Source organism: Grus americana, chromosome 7 (genome assembly GCF_028858705.1).
Source record: "Grus americana isolate bGruAme1 chromosome 7, bGruAme1.mat, whole genome shotgun sequence".
NCBI classification, from domain to species: domain Eukaryota; kingdom Metazoa; phylum Chordata; class Aves; order Gruiformes; family Gruidae; genus Grus; species Grus americana.
The window spans coordinates 39941229-39965156 of NC_072858.1; the positions used below are offsets into that span (position 1 = coordinate 39941229).

General features: G+C 46.0%; 1 protein-coding gene across 1 annotated transcript; it reads right to left on the bottom strand.

The window, feature by feature from the left end:
* Nucleotides 1–9556: 9556 nt before the first annotated feature.
* Nucleotides 9557–13878, bottom strand: LOC129208729 (cell division cycle and apoptosis regulator protein 1-like). The gene is made up of 5 exons (XM_054831966.1): nucleotides 13812–13878; nucleotides 13371–13482; nucleotides 13071–13112; nucleotides 10536–10618; nucleotides 9557–9649 (listed from the first exon to the last, which is right to left on the bottom strand). The coding sequence occupies exons 2-5, from the start codon at nucleotides 13402–13404 to the stop codon at nucleotides 9557–9559; spliced, it is 252 nt and encodes an 83-aa protein (XP_054687941.1). The 5' UTR covers nucleotides 13405–13482; nucleotides 13812–13878.
* Nucleotides 13879–23928: the final 10050 nt, after the last annotated feature.

Sequence of the window (23928 nt, forward strand, 5' to 3'; positions counted from 1 at the left end):
GGCTGCCCTTCAGATGTGCTGCACGATATATAGGTAGATGTATTTGCTCTGCTGAGGGTCAGAGTAAGCGTAGAGATGACCAGAGGAAAATGTATATTGACTGCAGATATTTTACAGTTTGTATTCTAGATTACATTTATCCTCAAATCCTGTGGTGACCTAACCCACAAACTAAAACAAGTTACATTTAGTGGAAGTCTATGTTTGGGGATGGCAAGAAGGACAAAAAGTACAAGCAAGGACAGCAGAGCAGCAACAGGAGATGAAGAGAAATCAACGTCCATCCTTAAAACTGTAAACGTCGAGCCTCTGCTCCCAGGCCAAAGGTGCCAGCCCCAAAAGGGCTGCCTGCCCTCAAACCTCCCTCAGCGGCCCTCGCACAGACCCACTCCCATTGGGGCTGCGGGCTCGCCTGTCCGAGCAAGGGCTCAACATAGCGCCTTACGTCACTCTCGCCCAAAATCAGCGTTAAAGTTTTGAGCGTGGATGGTTGTAGTGGGATCGGTAAATTGTTTTCTGTTAATGCCCACTGTGAATATCTGTTATCAGTACTGTTGTTGACTGTTTCCCTCTCCATTGCTGTCCCAGTAAGCTGTCCTTTTCCCAACCCTCAAGGCTTTGCCTTTGTTTTTCCATTCTCCTCCCCATCCCGCTGGGGGAGGGGTGAGCGAGCGGCGCGTGGTGCTCAGCTGCTGGCTGCGGCTAAACCATGTCAGTCCTTTTTGGCGCGCAACGTGGGGCATGAGAAAATTGAGATAAGGCTAGTAATTGGAAGAGCTAATGGGCAAAACGTGAACTGAACGTAGCTTGAGAGTGAAATAGTGGTGAAGGGATGAGAGGTGGATTCTGTGTGTATTGACCACTCTTGTTTGGTGTTGTGATAGTCTTGTATTGATTTTGGTGTGGGGAATTCTTTTTTCTTTTTCCTTGTTGATGTGATTCGTGTGTGTGCAGTTTTTGTGTTGAATGTCTATTTTAATGATAATTCTTAAATATGTGTTTCACAGAGGCGAGGGGTGGAATGTGTTGGGTTTGCGTGGCAATGTTTTGGTAGCGGGGGGGCTACAGGGGTGGCTTCTGTGAGAAGCTGCCAGAAGCTTCCCCTGTGTCTGATAGAGCCAATGCCAGCCAGCTCCAAGACAGGACCGCCGCTGGCCAAGGCCAAGCCAATCAGCGCCTCTGTGATAACATATTTAAGAAGGGAGAAAAAACAGTTAGAGAGAGCTTTTGCAGCCAGAGAGAGATGAAAGAGAATATGTAAGAAACTCTGCAGACACCAAGGTCAGTGCAGAAGGAGGGGGAGGAGGTGCTCCAGGCGCCGGAGCAGAGATCCCCCTGCAGCCCGTGGTGAAGACCATGGTGAAGCAGGCTGTCCCCTGCAGCCCATGGAGGAAGGATGAGGGGGTGTAGAGATTCCACCTGCAGCCCATGGAGGACCCCACACTGGAGCAGGTGGAGGCACTTGAAGGAGGCTGTGGCCCGTGGGAAGCCCACGTTGGAGCAAGCTCCTGGCAGGACCTGTGGACCCATGGAGAGAGGATCCCACGCCAGGGCAGGTTTGCTGGCAGGACTTGTGACTTCGTGGGGGACCCACGCTGGAGCAGTTTGCTCCTGAAGGTCTGCACCCCGTGGGAGAGACCCACGCTGGAGCAGTTCGTGAAGGACTGTAGCCCATGGGAGAGACTCACGTTGGAGAAGTTCATGAAGGTCTGCACCCCGTGAGAGGGACTCCATGCTGGAGCAGGGGAACGATGAGAGGAGTCCTCCCCCTGAGGATGAAGAAGCGGCAGAAACAACGTGTGATGAACTGACCATAACCCCCATTCCCTGTCCCCATGTGCTGCTGAGGGGGGTCAGAGGTTGAAGCTGGGAGTGAAGCTGAGCCTGGGAAGATGGGAGGGGTGGGGGGAGGTGTTTTAAGAGTTGGTTTTATTTCTCATTCCTCTACTCTGTTTTGCCTAGTAAAAATTAGATGAATTTCCACTCTAAGCTGAGTCTCTTTTGCTCGTGAAGATAATTAGTGAGTGATCTCTCCCTGTCCTTATCTCGACCCATAAGCTTTTCATTATACTTTTTCTCCCCTGTCTAGTGAACGAGGGGAGTGATAGAGCAGCTCTGGTGGGCACCTGGCCCCCAGCCAGGGTCAACCCACCACACACCCCTTTTGGGGCTGGCACCTTTGGCCTGGGAACAGGGACTGGACATTTACATTTTTGAGCATGGACACTGATTTTGGTTGAGAGGGATGTAAGGCTCTATGTTGAGCCCTTCCTCGGACAGGCGAGCCCGCAGCCCCAATGGGAGTGGGTCTGTGCGAGGGCCGCTGAGGGAGGTTTGAGGGCAGGTACCCCTTTTGGGGCTGACACCTTTGGCCTGGGAGCAGGGGCTCGACGTTTAAAGTTTTCAGCGTGCACGGTGATTTTGGACGATGGATACTTTGAGATACATGACTGTGTGAGACACTATACCTTCTGCAGACTGGAACCTGCAGTCCCTTCCATTTCCACAATAATTCCCTAAGGCTTGTGTTCCACTGTAACCCACTAGAACTAAGTAGCTGGTTTTCGTGTAGGTTTAAGAAGTTGAGATCTTGTTAACTGCATTTTCCTGTTCTTGAGCATATTTTTTCTGGGGAGTTCAGGATTTATTTTTCCTTACATTTAAGGTCTGACTTTAATTCAGACACCCTTAGTGCAGTTGCACATTTCAGTTGACTTTGCGGATATAAAAAATTCAAACTTGCCAAGGTTTTGTTCCAATTCAGCAGCTCCAGTTACAGCATGAGTTCCCAGTTCAGCCATCTGAGAACTACAAAATCCCAACACAACCAGGCATACTCCTGTACTTTTTATATGTATATATATTTATACAAATTTTCTTTAGAATGTTTTATGTATATTTAATAAGACTTAAAGCAAATTTGTCCAAATCCTAACCTCTTTGTCTTCTTTAGACTTCCTATCCTCCTCCTCTTCCTCTTCTTTCTCAGACTTCTCTAGCTCCTTTTGCTCTTCTTTTTGTTACTCTACTTTCAGCTGCTTTGTCAATCGAGCTATCAACTGAGATTTCAGTCCTTTAGAGCTAGGGGTTCCACTTTCTAATTCTTTGCGAAGGTCATTTACCTGGTAAATAAAAGCTCTGTAAGTGGTATCAACCAGTGACATTGCAAAACATGTGATTAGCAGAAAAGGCGAAGTAAAAATTAAGATCACTGAAAAGTCAACTCTATTTTTTAAATCCGTGCTGAAAAACACTAATATTTACTGATATCAAACATACTACATTTAAAATTGTGTTCTCAAAGAACCCCTTTTTGAGGGACTTTTCAGAGGGGCAGGGAAAAGATTTTACTATGGTGAAATAGTTTTGTACTACTACTCCTTTCAAGGGAAGTTTTTATTTCATCTCCCAACATACATTTTTGTATAATTATTGCCTTTTTAAACTAACATTAAAGTTTCCTCAGTGATGTTGCTAGGATACTCCTTGCAGGTGCAGAAACCATTGCAAACTTTCATTTTGTATGGGAAAAGATCATTCAGCAATAATTTTTGTGGATAGTTTGTTGTCTCAAGTCTCTGCCGTAGGCACACCACGCTGCTGCTAGTTTGACCATTTGTTTCTGCAGAGCACCAAACTGCTAAAGGAGCAAAACACTAAGTGTAACCAACATTTATTTGTTATCTTTATTGCTATTATCTTGCTATCATTGTCTGCATCTGTCTCGCAGCCTCAAATCCCATGTCTCCATCCAAGGAAGGTCCTTTCAAAATACTATTTAAAACAAAGCAATAAGCAAAAGCCAGCTTCATACTGAAGGAAAAAAACCCCACCACTAAAACAGTGTTCAAACGCAAGTCTATCTAAAATGATTGTTACAGATCAATAGCACCAGAGTACACATATGCTAACCACATGAATATTAGATAACATTCCCCCCGACTTTGAAATAAAATCTGAAATATTGAAAGCAAGAATTAGATCATTGGCAACACTGATAAGCAAAGTTGGAAAAGGCCCAGGCAGCACCCTACAAGTGTCTATCAATTTCTTATTAAAAACTTTGTTGATTTACTTTCCATAACTAAATAACCATTGTGATTGCACTTCAGATGTTCTCCCAAGTTTGATGGATATACATGAAAGCTGCATCCCTTAGATTTGCACAGGGAGCACTATTAACAATTTGTACAAGCTATGTCTCATAGGCCTGATGCAAAATCACCAAAATGCCATGCTCATTAAAGCTCTTCAGTACCTGTCCCTTTACAGCTCAAAAAAGACAGCAGAATTCCCTGCCCCCTTCCCTACTCTGCTTAAGTCATCTGATGAGAATCATCTTTCTGGTTTCTTCATAGTTTTTACGAAGGACTTGCTTGTGCCTACGTGCAAGGTACCTGTCAGCAGTCAAGGAACTCAGGCTAATCGTCTTGATCATTTAAATACAACACAGTTCCTGTTTCATGCTCTGTAGCTCTTACAGAATCGTGTTTACAAACACCCATCTAGGCAGCTTGCCAGTACTCATGTATTACTATCCTTCAGTTTGGTTTACCTGTCTATTCAAACTCTGCTCATTATCTGGACACCTGAAACCCAAGAAAAGCCTTTTGGAGGACATATCAGTCACAATGTAGGGAAGTCATCTGTAATACAAGCATTGGGTAACCAAACTCAGCGCACAGAAAAGCCTCTGGGTATTCTTGACTAGTACAAAGTGATTTTTTGTTCCATCTCAGTAATGTGAGCTTTACCATTTTTCACTGAGTAGTTTAACAATTGCAGAATGTCTGTATCTTCTGGCTCTAAGAAAAATTACATACAAGACAAGTTTTATCTGGGTAAAAACCAGGCTAATTCTGGGGAAGTGAACAGAGAGGCATTTTATTGCAGTAGTGTTCAATTTACTTCTTAAAAGTTCAGGTCAACAATTTATATAACAATAAAGGGTTGACAGTAAATTAATTCCAGAAAAAAACCCCAAATGCAAATCAAGAATAAACTCCCTTATATGATTCCACTTACATCTGTTGAGACAGAGAAGATACAGCACTTGGAAACAGAAGATTGACTTTTCTGTTTTGTAGCTGGAAAGATCTATCTTGGAATTGCTTTGTATGCTCTATGAAGCTGAACATTCGAAAGATCCCACAGATCCTGCGCCTCTTTGCATGACAGCCCTAGGACGTTTGATGTACTTGGCTTTTTGCAGAAATGCACCGGGAAAGCCATGAGAAAGTACAGTTCTGCTAGAACTGCAAGGCTTCTGCTTTTCTGTAGACTCGAGCGCATCATGGTCACATTTTATAGGAAAAATTACATTTTATATTTAAAAATGAAGAATTCTAAGGAACAAAAAGTTAATAAGAGCATCATAGAAAGTTGGGAACTGCAGTAAAACGCTTTCTGAACATTAATGAAGATTTTACAAGATGTTTCCTTATTAAAGAATAAAAATTCTATATAGATTATACAGACAGAATTAAGATCATCAAAACATTTTCAATTTTAAGTATACAATAGGGAAACTCTATTTTGGCACAACTAATGTGTACTAGATCCTCTTTTCAGAAACCTCCTTTTACTGAAGCAAAGAGTAAGTAGTTCAACTGCATTAAAACTGTCAAATCCTGTAACATGTTTAATCTGTTACTGATAACAAACAAAAGCTCACAGGAACAGCACACAATATCTTTCTGTTTGATTATTTTGTACAATTCTCAAAGAGAGAAGCAAAACAATTAAGTGTCAGTTAAGGTCACTGACAGGTCTTCGGTTGATATTAAAGAAGCAGCTACAAACATATCAAAATGTCAGATTTCTATACCTACCGATTCCTCAAGAACAGACACTCCCAAGTCAGGACAGTTAGGCAAGCAATGTTCTCCTTTTGGACTCAATTGCTGGTTTTTACCAACAGAGGATGATGCCATGCAACTTGTAAAAAACCAAACCAACCAACCAAAAACCCCAACCAAAACCCAACCACTTTTTCTGCCTTCTCAATAACTACCAAAAGTTTAGTCCCAACTGTAAGTGTCATGAACTTTTAAAAATATGACCCGTAAATGCTTTCTGAGGTTCCTAGCCAAGAGCCATTAAACCCTTACTCTAATCTTAGGGCTAATGGCAACCCACAGCCATGTTTTCTTTCATCAGCAATAAAAAAAAAAAAGACATAGGCAGATATGGTGAAAACAAAGCAGTATTCAAGAAGAAAGGCAAGAGCTCTCTCCTGCAATCTTAGTTCAAGCCCCCAGGAACAAGTTACACAGCAGACAGCAATATGTTCAGTGTGGTACAGTTTTCCTTAAGCCGAGCACAGTGTGAAAGTTTTTACCATTGAAACGTGTTATCTCTGATCTTCAGAGAGATCAACCTCTTCAACACTTATGGAGGCCACCAACATGTCCTCTTAAATGCTCCAAGACCATCTCGGGAGCAAGTTTCAAGCTCCAAAAGTACTGACTGAACACATGAGCAAGCATGCAGCTTCAAATAGACTGTTTAAAAGAAAACAGCACTTCTGCTTGCTTGAAGACTAGCGGGAAAGTTGTCCAGTGGAGATCTGTCTTTCATGTGCAACAGCTGGCAAAACAGCCAATAAGCAAAACCATAATATAAACACATCTGCCTTTGGGGCATTCCCGCTGTCCAGCTTTCAAATCAATTCACATATGGCATTGAACACAACCAGCACAGCTGATAGCAAGGAAGATCATTTGTAACCATTTGAGCATTGAGTGTCAAGCTTGATCATAAAAGATTATGATCTTGATTGAGTCAAAAGTTTCATTGCAGAGATATAAAAATAACACAGAATGAAACAGTCCCAGGCAAGTTGCAAAACGGTCAATGACTAGCCCATGGAGCCAAACAACAGAACAACAATAAAAAAAGTCACTGGCGATGTCTCTGGCTCTTTCAACTGTCTGCAGGTGGTGGCAGCCACTGCTACAGAAATTTGACATAAGTACATCTTTTCCACTTGGCCTGGTCCAAAAAAAAAGCTCCTTTGCAACCCTGGCATTTCTCCACTAAAACAGCTCTGCCTTTTCCTTGCTCCCAGCCCTGTCCTCTCTTCTGCAATAAATCTCAGACCATCCAACTAGCTCTTTAACGTCAAAAGCTTTATTCAAAGTAGAAAGTATTACTAGTTGTTGGTTAGGTGCTTACCTATACAGTGAAAGACTTACTATAGAAACATCATTATGCAGTTGTGCATTCCTGTGCTGACTTAGCTAAAGGTCAACTCCAGCTGCTGCAATATTCCCAGGGCTGACTCCTTTGCCTAGAAATGTGCTGTCACACAAAAGGCAGTCACAAAAAGTCTACAATACAAAGCTACAGTCATGGGAGTAAGATATGCCTACAGTCATGTCTCCCCTCCCCAGAATGGACCAAAATTCACTTCTTTGCACACTTCCTGGGTTCAGCTCACATTTACTCCAGCCAAGGAAAGTCACACACAAGTCTTTCAGAGAAGCAGCACCCACAGAGCTCTTCAAAAGAGAACATAGCCCCCTGCAGAGGGTTTCCAGCAAACCATGAATCAGAGGACACGTGATAGCTATTATGTCCAACTCACTCCCAGGCAACACTTGGCCAAATCCCACCCACTGCAGAAGAAGCTGTCAGACTGTCAGAGAGCTTGGTGCAGTTGTAGCTTCCCTCAGACCCAGGCCCCTGGCTTGCAGTGAGGACAGGAGTCACTATCACACACCGAGGTGGAACGAAGCAGTGCTCAGATCTTGTTTCAGGGCATATCCCACTGCAGGGAAGTTTTTTTTCATTCAGCTGAGAAAAAGCTTTGATGATATATGGGTAACCACACCTGCCTGAGCAGTTCGTGATGTAGATGGATGTGCACATCCACTTTTCCTTCCATTCTCCTGAAACGGATATCCAACTTTAAAGATGTTCCCTTTGCTAGAAAGTAAGTTTCTGCACCCTTTAATTGGGCTGGAATTTATGGCCCACAAAAACCAAAACCACAAAAAAAAATCAAAAAACATTTTAGAAATGAAAAACCAGTTTAGAAATGAAAAGGATCTTTACCACCACAGGAGATCTCAGAGGAGTTGTTTGGCCACTGCAGACTAACCAGCATTAGTTTGGACTTGAGGACCTTAGCCCTTTCTCCATGGCTTTGGCTCTATTAATCACCCTTTCCATGTTTCAGTTCATCTAAATTTCAGCCAAAAGGAAGTGATATAAGACAAAGAGAACAACTGAGCACCTGCATTGTGTTACAGAAGACTCAGTAGATGTCTTTTCAAAAGCCAGTTTAGCAGAACCCTTACTGTGAAGATACTGGGTTGTTGGATCTCACAGACCAAGGTGAAGCCTCCAGTGGAAATTACAAGATATGTGCGGGTGCCTGCGGGATGTTGAAAATGTAGAATGATTCCAGGGGAAAAAGTAAATTATGCAGTCCATGAAGTACCTAAGCAAGTGACCTGAATGACAGGCTAGCTTTGCTGCAATATTTTATTGGGAACAAGCAAAATATTTCATAATTTCAATGGAGTTTTCAGCCTTGGAAACTCAGCATATAGGTGTCCATAGTATTTGGAAAAAATATATTGCTACAAGACAAAAAATAAAGCTCGCTTTTTTTTTTTAGAAAAACAAAATAAAGTTCACAGAGGTTCAGTTTATTTCAGTTTTTCAAATAAACAGTGTTTCAGCTTTCAAAACAGACTGAGTTTGCTAAACAAACAGCAGTTTCGGTTGTTTCATTGACATTAATCTTTCTGCTTCAGTACAAATCGGGCTGCTTATGGAGAAGCTGTGCACTGCCAGTGAATGGAACATGGATTGCTGCTGATGCATCAGTATAAGATAAAGCATAGTAGGGGAAAAAAAGAAAAATTGTTTCACATCATATATTAACTATTCCCAAGGGCTTCACTGTATTCTCACTAATGAGGGCAGTTTGTTGGGTTTCGCATATTGAGCTTTCTGTTTGTTAGCAGTTTGATAGCACTGTGTGAGTCACATTAATGACACACACTACTAGCATATCCTTACTTCAGTTCTCCCAGGAGTGGTTTTATAAAACACAGTAAGGAATTGGCAGAGCGCCTCTGCATGTATGTTGTTTTAGAAATGCAGATACCTACATTTTTCTAACCTGATGTTTAAAAAAATCCACAACAGATAGCAAGAAAAATCTCATGCAAGTACCACAGGAATTTTATCAGGTTAAAGAAAATCATACTGTCATCAACCTCAGCTTCTCTGTGCATGTCACCCTTCATTCTGCAAATTTTTAGCTCATGGACTGTATAATCAAAAGATCACTAAAGCTCTCTAAGTATGAAACAAAAAGCAAAGTTGTCTGACTAAAGCCACTCCTCTCTTTCTGCTGATACTTCTAATCAATTTTCATTTGGTATAGAATGAAAGTAAGCCTTTTAACAAGGCTCCTCATTATTGAGGAGGCTCATATTACTCACATAGCGACAAAGGCCAAGAGCATCCTGGGCTATATTAACAGGAGCAGAGCCAGCAGATCAAAGAAAATTATTATCCACCTCTACTTGCTGCTTGTTCAACCATGTCTGGCAAAATGACTTTGATCAAAATAAACGAAAGCCATCAGAAGATCCCTATTAACAGTTACCATCTGCGTCTTGTCTTTCTCCTATGGAAAAATTCATCATGGGATCATTAGGAAGTTAAAATATCATTTTCCCACCATCTAGTAAAACCATGTAAACTTTTCAGTTAACAAATATTTTCCTCTGTTCATTTTATTGTTACTTTCAGTTGAGTGATTAATATAACTAGCATTTACCTACTGAGCTCAAATATAAGCAACCTATTTAGCACAAGAAATCCTTCATATATTTAAAAGAATTATGGTACAATGGACAGTAACATCTGGTAGACACATTTTCCTTTTTTTCATGCTAATCTGCAAAAAAAATTGAATTAACCTGATTAAACAAGGAATAGTAAACATCCCTTTTCCTCCCAATCATATATTTTACTGAACAACTGTTTTCAAAGTAAAATCCCCACAAACATGTAATGAATGAGCATCCAGCTCACAGCTACAGCGGTTCTGCAGACTGTGTTTTCACATTATTTCTATTCCTACATCTCCCATTTTTCCTTGAAGAAAAAATGAAAAGAATCAGAAGCTCTTTTATCCATCAAGCTAAGCTTCCGCTTTTCTTATGTAAGAGTACAGCAGTTGAAAATAATGGATAAAATAATCACATCTGCTGCCTCTTACGTGCGCACACGGTAGTCCTCACACCTTTCAGACAGATCATTATCTCATATAAGAAAGTTTTTCCAACAGCTTTCACCCAAGGAACTTTACAATGTAAGTGAAAGTAGGTGGTAAGCATCTTATCCAAAGCTGTCACATGTTCCCTAACTTCAATATACACTTAATGTTTCAGCCCAGAAGTGCTGAAGGAATCAAGGAGTGCAAATAGGTCTTATAACAAAAATAAAGTTAACCTTTAATTAGGACACCTCTAACAAGGTTATATGTGGTTAAGAAAGGTGTTAATTACTTTATCTTTAGACGACCTCTCTTTACAATGCCTATTTCCCTCTCTTCTGTCCTCCCGTTTGTTCATTTCCTCTTCCTCCCGGCCTGTAAAACAGAAAGAAAATTCAAAACACCCACAGCAAACAATTCTATAACCACTATCTCAAAATACATATGTTCATTGAAAAAGTTCACTTAACCCCCCAAATATCTGAAATTAGTATATTTCCCTGAAAAATAAAAAAAACAAATGGCATTTAAGTGAGTCCTGTTAAATTTTGACTTTTCTCTGGTCTTATTTTAACATCAGCCATTTGGAATTTTTTTCCCCACTGTGTGTCTTTCACACACACAGGATAGAAGAGCCAAAACAAATGCTAAACTAGGCCAAAATGAGTTCCACCAACATCACCATCTATTTAAGTGGTGTGCAGAAAATTACCACAACTCTCCCTAATGAGGCTTGGCAGAGTCTGCATTCAGCTATGGTTATTCCTATTAGGACAAAGTCAGTACTATTTACTCTCAAATATTTTCTATCATAAACCCTCTATCAACTATGTAATTAAAAGCATGCATTTATACTCATGCCTAAGTGAGATATTACTACTCCTATGATTTGGATTCTCCAGGAAGTTACAGATCACTTCACTTATTGGATGTGAATTACAAACTACAGGTTTTTTGTTTAAAGGTGGGCAGTACAGTAAAACTACATCTAAAATCAAGAGAGAAAGAGGCATATGACAACTGCAGGGACGGATTATGGCATGCAGCTCTGTACCTTATGTGCAAGTCTTTGGTCAGAGAATGATGTGCCAAGCTGTGGTGGGTTGAGCCTGACTGGGGCCAGGTGCCCACCAGAGCCGCTCTCTCACTCCCCTCATTCACTAAACAGGGGAGAAAAGGCATAACGAAATGCTTGTAGGTCGAGATAAGGACAGGGAGAGATCACTCACTAATTGTTGTCACGAGCAAAACAGACCAAACTTAGAGAGGGAATTCATCTAATTTATTACTAGGCAAAACAGAGTAGAGGAATGAGAAAATAAAATCAACTCTTAAAACACCTCCCCCCACCCCTCCCATCTTCCCGGGCTCAACTTCACTCCCGGCTTCAACCTTCCCCCCCTCAGCGGCACAGGGGGACGGGGAATGGGGGTTATGGTCAGTTCATCTCATGGTGTTTCTGCCGCTTCTTCATCCTCAGGGGGAGGACTCCTCTCATCGTTCCCCTGCTCCAGCATGGAGTCCCTCTCACGGGGTGCAGACCTTCAGGAGCAAACTGCTCCAGCGTGGGGTCCCCCACGGGGTCACAAGTCCTGCCAGCAAACCTGCCCTGGCGTGGGCTCCCCTCTTCACGGGTCCACCGGTCCGGCCTGGAACTTGCTCCAGCGTGGGCTTCCCACGGGCCGCAGCCTCCTTCAGGTGCCTCCACCTGCTCCGGCGTGGGGTCCTCCACGGGCTGCAGGTGGAATCGCTACACCCCCTCATCCTTCCTCCATGGGCTGCAGGGGGACAGCCTGCTTCACCATGGCCTTCACCACGGGCTGCAGGGGGATCTCTGCTCCGGCGCCTGGAGCTCCTCCTCCCCCTCCATCTGCACTGACCTTGGTGTCTGCAGAGTTTCTTACATCTTCTCACTCCTCTCTCCGGCTGCAAAAGCTCTCTCTCTCTAAGTGTTTTTCTACTTCTTACATATGTTATCACAGAGGCGCTGATTGGCTTGGCCTTGGCCAGCGGCGGGCCCGTCTTGGAGCCGGCTGGCATTGGCTCTGTCAGACACAGGGGGAGCTTCTAGCAGCTTCTCACAGAAGCCACCCCTGTAGCCCCCCCGCTACCAAAACCCTGCCACGCAAACCCAACACACAAGCTCAGCTTTAAGCTCACCTTTCTTGTGAGGAAAACCTTGGAAAAAACTACATATCACAACACTTGTCTAATTTTGCCAACAGGTTTCTGAGAACCAATAGCTTTCTCCTGCACCTCCATAGCACGTTGGATTGTTCTCAGCAACTCTGACTGGGAATGGCACAAGGACAGATTATGGGAAGTACAGAACAGACAAGCCCAGGGCAATCTCACAGCCAGATTATAAGCAAATAACTCTTATTTTGGAAACCACGGATTAGCACCAATTCTTGAAGGCTGATGCAGTACTCTGCCAAAAATACAACTAAAAATGCTGGTTAGAAAATGCTAGGACTACAGTATCTAAGCAGTTAAACCCCACATTTCAAGCAAACACTCTCCACAAAAGGCCAAAAACCCCAAAGAAGTACAAACCAAAAATTATGCACCATGTCTTACACCTTTCTAAATCTCTGAGTAGGGAAAGAGGGCTACTGCAGCTCCCTGGAGACAGAAAAGTTCCCCAGTCCCTTTCCCCATTTCTTCAGGCAAACACAACTCCACCCAGAGATCAACTCCTCGTAACATCATGTAAAGAGCACCCCACACTACATTCTGGCCTAATAAAAACAGGATGACATTTCAGAACTGAGGAAGTTCAGGCACTTAAAAGTGGCTTGGTTTTTCAGAGATGCTGAACACTCACATCTCCTACTGACTTCAATGGGAGTTGCGAGTGGTCTGCATTCTGAAAAAAATAAAACCACTTCTATATGCATGCCTTACTTTGACTATCACAGCTAGTTTATATTAACTATGTTCATACAATGCCTAGCATAAAGGCACTTACATTTTAAGTAGATCTGGTCAGAGTTACTAAAATAAATTTAGTCTAATAATGCAATTTTAAATTATTTAGTTCCAGTGCATTCTCCAGCTTGAAAGAACATACACAGTGACAATAAAAAAAATTTCTGAAAGCCATGAAATTCATAATTCAAGATACCTTCATCTTCATCTTCAGCATCTTCTGCCTCCATCGGATCATATTCTTCTTGATTATTGTCATTTTCAGTTTCTTCTTCATCTTTAGAATCATCTTTCCTTTTATCTTCCCTCTGTAACAAAAGTTCATAAAAGTTTATCCAGTCAGAACTAAAAACCAGGAAGGTAAAAACCTCACTACCATTCATTCAAAATTTGCTTACATTTATATTTAGTCACAAACAAATACAAATGTATGTGGTATAGCTGAACATTTAAATACCCCCAATATATCTGTAAAGTTTTTAAATTACTGAATATGATTGAAAATAGATCAACAAGTCAAATCAATTAACTAACACAACAAGACCTGAGTTTTTGAAAGCAATAAAGTAAAATTCAAATAGGAACAGTTTAACTGTGATCCAAACAGGGTAGTACTTCATGTGAGCTAGCTGCAGACCTTCTTTTCATCTCTATCTTCTTTTTTGTCTTTATCATCTCCAGATTTTCTCCTCTTCAATTTTGGATCGTCTGTTTCATCATCTTTTTCTTCTTTTTTTTCTTTTCTCTCATCTTTTTCACTTTTTTTGTCTTTTTTGTCCTCCCTCTCTGGGAGAGAAAGCAGTGCTTTGTAAATTCTGACACCAAAATTTCTCTGAAGCATTTCATTGAAGAGCTCTGCAAACAATGATACCTGCACATAAAAAAATTAAAATAGAAATAACAAAAAAGTTTTAAAATATATATCAAAAATTTGTACACTTATGACTAAATAGCTACGAGGTGCTATCTTATCAACTTGAACCATGTCAGATTTTTATGTAGTGTCAGATTTCTTCCTGTCTGCTTTGAATATGGAAATCTTAAACTACTTTACAAAAAAATACTTCTTTCTTGTACTGCAGTAGTTTAGGACCTAGATTAGCTGTATAAATTATAAACTCAGTTCCGTATCTGAAAACCTGTGTATTTCATCTGGATATCATGCAGTGACTACGCTGCTATTGTAAACCATGTACCAAAGCCCAGACAATTTTTTCTAGGTATCGCACAAAGAAACTAACTTATTTAGGTTTTATTTTGCCATAAACTTTTACAATTTAAAAATACTGCAGTTATCACATAGAATTAAAAAAAAAAGGCAAGAATGGCTAACTGTAAGTACTATAGCTAAATTACCTCAAAGGAATGTTCTTTATTATCTTCTAATCTATAGTCCAGAAGAACACTAAGAGACATAATGCTGCAGTCAAACTTCCCACTCTTTGCTGCCCAGTTCGGATGTACAATGATTGCTGGTTCATCAGGCCAGATATATCGTCCCTCCCGCCGCTGACGTTCCATTTCTTCTTGATGTTTTCTTTCCTCTTCCTAAAAAGAGTAAAAAAAAATAACATACAGTATATTCCAAAGCTAAGTTTTCAGCCTATATATATATATATCAGTTCTTAGGACTCACTGCTTTGAAGAAAGCGAAGGAAAGCCTAAGCTGCTGAATGCAACACAGAAGACACAAGTTACAGACTAGAATTTCCAGAACGTGTACTGTGACTACTGCCAACACTCACCTCAGATGACTGGAAACTTGAGCAGCACAAAGCAGGACACACAGTGCTGTTTAGCCCACAGAGCAACGAGTACCTTCCAACTATCTTATGATGATAACTGCAGCATGTTTACTTGACATTGGAAGGACTCAAGCTAGTTCACCTCAAGAAATGGTATGTGAGCTCGCAAAGGAGTCAAGGCTCCTGAGTGGTCTTTTGTTTGTATAGGGGTGTTTCTAGAGCTGTATAGTACAGTAAGCTGTCTTATTCCTTACATAGCAAGAATAAAAGCTTCATACATCATCTTCCCAAAGATATCCAACACAGCTTTAACAATTACCAGATGACAATTAGTCAGCTCTTGATTATGGGAAATACAATGTCTATAGATACAACTGATGCAAATCCGAACAAGAGGTTAAAAAAAAAAAAAAACCCAAGCAGATTGCCAAGACAGAAATATTAAAGCCTTATGAGTATGGAAAAAAGTCATGACAGAGCTTGTGCTTTTTTAAAAAAAGCAAGCACAATCAAAGGTTCCTCACCTAATCTTAAAAAAAGCTGTGGCAAGAACCACCAAGACAGTTGAAACCCATCCAAGCTGTAGGAGAAGGCAGCAGCTGACAGAATCAGCAAGCTCATGGCCTTTGCTCCCTCAACAAGGTTTGCAGAGATATCTAACATTTCATATCATCCCGTATTGGTTAGCAAGTGATACACAAAAAGGCAGGTTCAAAAGCAACTAACACAGAATACATTCTTCAGACATTTGCGCCAGTTTTCTCTGGTTGAGCTGTGGCATTACTGCACAGATCTTACCTATGTGAAAGAGAAAAACAGACCAAGTAGTAATGAAAATACCACCAGCAAAACTGAGAAACTTCAATACACAGGCAGTTTATCCAAAAGCAAAAATTAAAGCTTCATAGTAAGGGAAAACAAACTGAAGTAAACCAATAGGAACACGCCAGGACTGAAACTTCCCTTAGTGGAAAACACAAAGACCCACTCAACATAGTGCCGTACGTCACTCTCCACCAAAATCAGCATCCATGCTCAAAATTGTAAACGTCCAGCCCTAGCTCCCAGGCCAAAGGTGCCAGCCCCAAAACGCATGCCTGCCCTCAAACCTCCCTCAGCGGCCCTCGCACAGACCCACTCCCATTGGGGCTGCGGGCTCGCCTGTCCGAGCAAGGGCTCAACATAGAGCCTTACGTCCCTCTCCACCAAAAATCAGCGTCCATACTGAAAAATGTGAACGTCCAGCCCTAGCTCCCAGGCCAAACGTGCCAGCCCCAAAACGCATGCCTGCCCTCAAACCTCCCTCAGCGGCCCTCGCACAGACCCACTCCCATTGGGGCTGCGGGCTCGCCTGTCCGAGCAAGGGCTCAACATAGAGCCTTACGTCCCTCTCCACCAAAATCAGCGTCCACACTGAAAAAAGTGAACGTCCAGCCCTAGCTCCCAGGCCAAAGGTGCCAGCCCCAAAACGCATGCCTGCCCTCAAACCTCCCTCAGCGGCCCTCGCACAGACCCACTCCCATTGGGGCTGCGGGCTCGCCTAGCCGAGCAAGGGCTCAACATAGAGCCTTACGACCCTCTCCACCAAAATCAGCTTGTATGCTCAAAAATGTGAACGTCCAGCCCTAGCTCCCAGGCCAAAGGTGCCAGCCCCAAAACGCATGCCTGCCCTCAAACCTCCCTCAGCGGCCGTCGCACAGACCCACTCCCATTGGGGCTGGGGGCTCACCTGTCCGAGCAACGGCTCAACATACAGCCTTACGACCCTCAAAACGCATGCCTGCCCTCAAACCTCCCTCAGCGGCCCAAGAATCCATGTAGGCCCTTGAATGGCATGTAGGAAGCTGTGTTGGTGCTGTGCCGTGTTCCCCTTGGCAGGGCTTTTGAGTCCCTGGACCTGTAGGCTTTGTGGCTATCAGAACCCTAACCCTAACCCTAACCCTAACCCTAACCTTCCATAATGGCACCGTGGGGTTCTGGCTGAGGTCTCCAGCACCATGGCTATTCCCAGATTTGAATGGCATGTAGGAAGCTGTGTTGGTGCAGTGCCGTGTTCCCCTTGGCATGCCTTTTCCAGCCCCACAGCTTCTGGACCTGTAGGCTTTGTGGCTATCTCAACCCTAACCCTAACCCTAACCCTAACCCTAACCCTAACCCTAACCCTAACCCTAACGAGAATGCAGCTTTGGCGTCAGGCTGATGTCCCCAGCCCCATGGGTATCCCAGATGAGAAAGGTGTGTCAGAAGCTTTGTTGGTCCAGTGCCGTGTTCCCCTTGGCATGCTGTTTCCAGCCCCAAGGTCCCTGGAACTCTAGTCTTTTTGGCTATCTCAACCCTAACCCTAACTCTAACGCTAACCCTAAACCGAACCCTAACCCAAATGCAGCTTTGGAGTCAGGCTGATGTCCCCAGCCCCATGGGTATCCCAGATGAGAAAGGTGTGTCAGAAGGTTTGTTGGTCCAGTGCCGTGTTCCCCTTGGCATGCTGTTTCCAGCCCCAAGGTCCCTGGAACTCTAGGCTTTGTGGCTATCTCAATCCTAACCCTAACCCTAACCCTAACGCGAATGCAGCTTTGGAGTCAGGCTGATGTCCCCAGCCCCATGGGTATCCCAGATGAGAAAGGTGTGTAGGAAGCTGTGTTGGTGCACTGCCGTGTTCCCCTTGGCATGCTGTTTCCAGCCCCAAGGTCCCTGGAACTCTAGGCTTTGTGGCTATCTCAACCCTAACCCTAACCCTAACCCTAACCCTAACCCTAACCCTAACCTTCCATAATGGCACCGTGGGGTTCTGGCTGAGGTCTCCAGCACCATGGCTATTCCCAGATTTGAATGGCATGTAGGAAGCTGTGTTGGTTCTGTGCCGTGTTCCCCTTGGCATGCCTTTTCCAGCCCCACAACTTCTGGACCTATGGGCTTTGTGGCTATCTCAACCCTAACCCTAACCCTAACCCTAACGCGAATGCATCTTTGGAGTCAGGCTGATGTCCCCAGCCCCATGGGTATCCCAGATGAGAAAGGTGTGTCAGAAGCTTTGTTGGTCCAGTGCCGTGGTCCCCTTGGCATGCTGTTTCCAGCCCCAAGGTCCCTGGAACTCTAGGCTTTGTGGCTATCTCAACCCTAACCCTAACCCTAACGCGAATGCAGCTTTGGAGTCAGGCTGATGTCCCCAGCCCCATGGGTATCCCAGATGAGAAAGGTGTGTAGGAAGCTGTGTTGGTGCACTGCCGTGTTCCCCTTGGCATGCTGTTTCCAGCCCCAAGGTCCCTGGAACTCTAGGCTTTGTGGCTATCTCAACCCTAACCCTAACCCTAACCCTAACCCTAACCCTAACCCTAACCCTAACCTTCCATAATGGCACCGTGGGGTTCTGGCTGAGGTCTCCAGCACCATGGCTATTCCCACATTTGAATGGCATGTAGGAAGCTGTGTTGGTGCACTGCCGTGTTCCCCTTGGCATGCCTTTTCCAGCCCCACAACTTCTGGACCTGTGGGCTTTGTGGCTATCTCAACCCTAACCCTAACCCTAACCCTAACCCTAACCCTAACCCGAATGCAGCTTTGGAGTCAGGCTGATGTCCCCAGCCCCATGGGTATCCCAGATGAGAAAGGTGTGTAGGAAGCTGTGTTGGTCCAGTGCCGTGGTCCCCTTGGCATGCTGTTTCCAGCCCCAAGGTCCCTGGAACTCTAGGCTTTGTGGCTATCTCAACCATAACCCTAACCCTAACCCTAACCCTAACCCTAACCCTAACCCTAACCCTAACGCGAATGCAGCTTTGGAGTCAGGCTGATGTCCCCAGCCCCATGGGTATCCCAGATGAGAAAGGTGTGTCAGAAGGTTTGTTGGTCCAGTGCCGTGTTCCCCTTGGCATGCTGTTTCCAGCCCCAAGGTCCCTGGAACTCTAGGCTTTGTGGCTATCTCAACCCTAACCCTAACCCTAACCCTAACGCGAATGCAGCTTTGGAGTCAGGCTGATATCCCCAGCCCCATGGGTATCCCAGATGAGAAAGGTGTGTAGGAAGCTGTGTTGGTCCAGTGCCGTGTTCCCCTTGGCATGCTGTTTCCAGCCCCAAGGTCCCTGGAACTCTAGGCTTTGTGGCTATCTCAACCCTAACCCTAACCCTAACCCTAACCCTAACCCTAACCCTAACCGTAAGCTTCCATAATGGCACCGTGGGGTTCTGGCTGAGGTCTCCAGCACCATGGCTATTCCCAGATTTGAATGGCATGTAGGAAGCTGTGTTAGTGCACTGCCGTGTTCCCCTTGGCATGCTGTTTCCAGCTCCAAGGTCCCTGGAACTCTAGACTTTCTGGCTATCTCAACCCTAACCCTAACCCTAACCCTAACCCTAACCCAAATGCAGCTTTGGAGTCAGGCTGATGTCCCCAGCCCCATGGGTATCCCAGATGAGAAAGGTGTGTCAGAAGCTTTGTTGGACCAGTGCCGTGGTCCCCTTGGCATGCTGTTTCCAGCCCCAAGGTCCCTGGAACTCTAGGCTTTGTGGCTATCTCAACCCTAACCCTAACCCTAACCCTAACGCGAATGCAGCTTTGGAGTCAGGCTGATGTCCCCAGCCCCATGGGTATCCCAGATGAGAAAGGTGTGTAGGAGGCTGTGTTGGTGCACTGCCGTGTTCCCCTTGGCATGCTGTTTCCAGCCCCAAGGTCCCTGGAACTCTAGGCTTTCTGGCTATCTCAACCCTAACCCTAACCCTAACCCTAACCCTAACCCTAACCTTCCATAATGGCACCGTGGGGTTCTGGCTGAGGTCTCCAGCACCATGGCTATTCCCACATTTGAATGGCATGTAGGAAGCTGTGTTGGTGCTGTGCCGTGTTCCCCTTGGCATGCCTTTTCCAGCCGCACAGCTTCTGGACCTGTGGGCTTTGTGGCTATCTCAACCCTAACCCTAACCCTAACCCTAACGCGAATGCAGCTTTGGAGTCAGGCTGATGTCCCCAGCCCCATGGGTATCCCAGATGAGAAAGGTGTGTCAGAAGCTTTGTTGGTGCACTGCCGTGTTCCCCTTGGCATGCTGTTTCCAGCCCCAAGGTCCCTGGAACTCTAGGCTTTGTGGCTATCTCAACCCTAACCCTAACCCTAACCCTAACGCGAATGCAGCTTTGGAGTCAGGCTGATGTCCCCAGCCCCATGGGTATCCCAGATGAGAAAGGTGTGTCAGAAGCTTTGTTGGTCCAGTGCCATGTTCCCCTTGGCATGCTGTTTCCAGCCCCAAGGTCCCTGGAACTCTAGGCTTTGTGGCTATCTCAACCCTAACCCTAACCCTAACCCTAACCCTAACCCTAACCCTAACCCTAACCTTCCATAATGGCACCGTGGGGTTCTGGCTGAGGTCTGCAGCACCATGGCTATTCCCACATTTGAATGGCATGTAGGAAGCTGTGTTGGTTCTGTGCCGTGTTCCCCTTGGCATGCCTTTTCCAGCCCCACAACTTCTGGACCTATGGGCTTTGTGGCTATCTCAACCCTAACCCTAACCCTAACCCTAACGCGAATGCATCTTTGGAGTCAGGCTGATGTCCCCAGCCCCATGGGTATCCCAGATGAGAAAGGTGTGTCAGAAGCTTTGTTGGTCCAGTGCCGTGGTCCCCTTGGCATGCTGTTTCCAGCCCCAAGGTCCCTGGAACTATAGGCTTTGTGGCTATCTCAACCCTAACCCTAACCCTAACCCAAATGCAGCTTTGGAGTCAGGCTGATGTCCCCAGCCCCATGGGTATCCCAGATGAGAAAGGTGTGTAGGAAGCTGTGTTGGTGCACTGCCGTGTTCCCCTTGGCATGCTGTTTCCAGCCCCAAGGTCCCTGGAACTCTAGGCTTTGTGGCTATCTCAACCCTAACCCTAACCCTAACCCTAACCCTAACCCTAACCCTAACCCTAACCTTCCATAATGGCACCGTGGGGTTCTGGCTGAGGTCTCCAGCACCATGGCTATTCCCACATTTGAATGGCATGTAGGAAGCTGTGTTGGTGCTGTGCCGTGTTCCCCTTGGCATGCCTTTTCCAGCCCCACAACTTCTGGACCTGTGGGCTTTGTGGCTATCTCAACCCTAACCCTAACCCTAACCCTAACCCTAACCCGAATGCAGCTTTGGAGTCAGGCTGATGTCCCCAGCCCCATGGGTATCCCAGATGAGAAAGGTGTGTAGCAAGCTGTGTTGGTCCAGTGCCGTGGTCCCCTTGGCATGCTGTTTCCAGCCCCAAGGTCCCTGGAACTCTAGGCTTTGTGGCTATCTCAACCCTAACCCTAACCCTAACCCTAACCCTAACCCTAACCCTAACGCGAATGCAGCTTTGGAGTCAGGCTGATGTCCCCAGCCCCATGGGTATCCCAGATGAGAAAGGTGTGTCAGAAGCTTTGTTGGTCCAGTGCCGTGTTCCCCTTGGCATGCTGTTTCCAGCCCCAAGGTCCCTGGAACTCTAGGCTTTGTGGCTATCTCAACCCTAACCCTAACCCTAACCCTCACCCTAACCCTAACCCTAACCCTAACGCGAATGCAGCTTTGGAGTCAGGCTGATGTCCCCAGCCCCATGGGTATCCCAGATGAGAAAGGTGTGTCAGAAGCTTTGTTGGTCCAGTGCCATGGTCCCCTTGGCATGCTGTTTCCAGCCCCAAGGTCCCTGGAACTCTAGGCTTTGTGGCTATCTCAACCCTAACCCTAACCGTAACCCTAACCCTAACCCTAACCCTAACCTTCCATAATGGCACCGTGGGGTTCTGGCTGAGGTCTCCAGCACCATGGCTATTCCCACATTTGAATGGCATGTAGGAAGCTGTGTTGGTGCTGTGCTGTGTTCCCCTTGGCATGCCTTTTCCAGCCCCACAACTTCTGGACCTGTGGGCTTTGTGGCTATCTCAACCCTAACCCTAACCCTAACCCTAACCCTAACGCGAATGCAGCTTTGGAGTCAGGCTGATGTCCCCAGCCCCATGGGTATCCCAGATGAGAAAGGTGTGTAGGAAGCTTTGTTGGTCCAGTGCCATGTTCCCCTTGGCATGCTGTTTCCAGCCCCAAGGTCCCTGGAACTCTAGGCTTTGTGGCTATCTCAACCCTAACCCTAACCCTAACCCTAACCCTAACCCTAACCCTAACCTTCCATAATGGCACCGTGGGGTTCTGGCTGAGGTCTCCAGCACCATGGCTATTCCCACATTTGAATGGCATGTAGGAAGCTGTGTTGGTTCTGTGCCGTGTTCCCCTTGGCATGCCTTTTCCAGCCCCACAACTTCTGGACCTATGGGCTTTGTGGCTATCTCAACCCTAACCCTAACCCTAACCCTAACGCGAATGCATCTTTGGAGTCAGGCTGATGTCCCCAGCCCCATGGGTATCCCAGATGAGAAAGGTGTGTAGGAAGCTTTGTTGGTCCAGTGCCGTGGTCCCCTTGGCATGCTGTTTCCAGCCCCAAGGTCCCTGGAACTATAGGCTTTGTGGCTATCTCAACCCTAACCCTAACGCGAATGCAGCTTTGGAGTCAGGCTGATGTCCCCAGCCCCATGGGTATCCCAGATGAGAAAGGTGTGTAGGAAGCTGTGTTGGTCCAGTGCCGTGTTCCCCTTGGCATGCTGTTTCCAGCCCCAAGGTCCCTGGAACTCTAGGCTTTGTGGCTATCTCAACCCTAACCCTAACCCTAACCCTAACCCTAACCCTAACCCTTCCATAATGGCACCGTGGGGTTCTGGCTGAGGACTCCAGCACCATGGCTATTCCCACATTTGTGCCAGTAGGAAACGGTGCTGTGCCGTGTTCCCCTTGGCATGCCTTTCCAGCCCACAACTCACTGGGGCTGTGGGCTCGCCTATCCACCTAACCCTAACATAAGCCTTAACCCTCTCCACCAAAAATCAGCGTCCACACTGAAAAATGGGAACGTCCAGCCCTAGCTCCCAGGCCAAAGGTGCCAGCCCCAAAACGCATGCCTGCCCTCAAACCTCCCTCAGCGGCCCTCGCACAGACCCACTCACATTGGGGCTGCGGGCTCGCCTGTCCGAGCAAGGGCTCAACATAGAGCCTTACGACCCTCTCCACCAAAAATCAGCGTCCACACTGAAAAATGTGAACGTCCAGCCCTAGCTCCCAGGCCAAAGGTGCCAGCCCCAAAACGCAGGCCTGCCCTCAAACCTCCCTCAGCGGCCCTCCCACAAACCCACTCACATTGGGGCTGCGGGCTCGCCTGTCCGAGCAAGGGCTCAACATAGGGCCTTACGACCCTCTCCACCAAAAATCAGCGTCCACACTGAAAAATGTGAACGTCCAGCCCTAGCTCCCAGGCCAAAGGTGCCAGCCCCAAAACGCATGCCTGCCCTCAAACCTCCCTCAGCGGCCCTCCCACAGACCCACTCACATTGGGGCTGCGGGCTCGCCTAGCCGAGCAAGGCCTCAACATAGAGCCTTACGACCCTCTCCACCAAAAATCAGCGTCCACACTGAAAAATGTGAACGTCCAGCCCTAGCTCCCAGGCCAAAGGTGCCAGCCCCAAAACGCATGCCTGCCCTCAAACCTCCCTCAGCGGCCCTCCACAGACCCACTCACATTGGGGCTGCGGGCTCGCCTGTCCGAGCAAGGGCTCAACATAGAGCCTTACGACCCTCTCCACCAAAAATCAGCGTCCACACTGAAAAATGTGAACGTCCAGCCCTAGCTCCCAGGCCAAAGGTGCCAGCCCCAAAACGCATGCCTGCCCTCAAACCTCCCTCAGCGGCCCTCCCACAGACCCACTCACATTGGGGCTGCGGGCTCGCCTGTCCGAGCAAGGGCTCAACATAGAGCCTTACGACCCTCTCCACCAAAAATCAGCGTCCACACTGAAAAATGGTAAACGTCCAGCCCTAGCTCCCAGGCCAAAGGTGCCAGCCCCAAAACGCATGCCTGCCCTCAAACCTCCCTCAGCGGCCCTCCCACAGACCCACTCACATTGGGGCTGCGGGCTCGCCTGTCCGAGCAAGGGCTCAACATAGAGCCTTACGACCCTCTCCACCAAAAATCAGCGT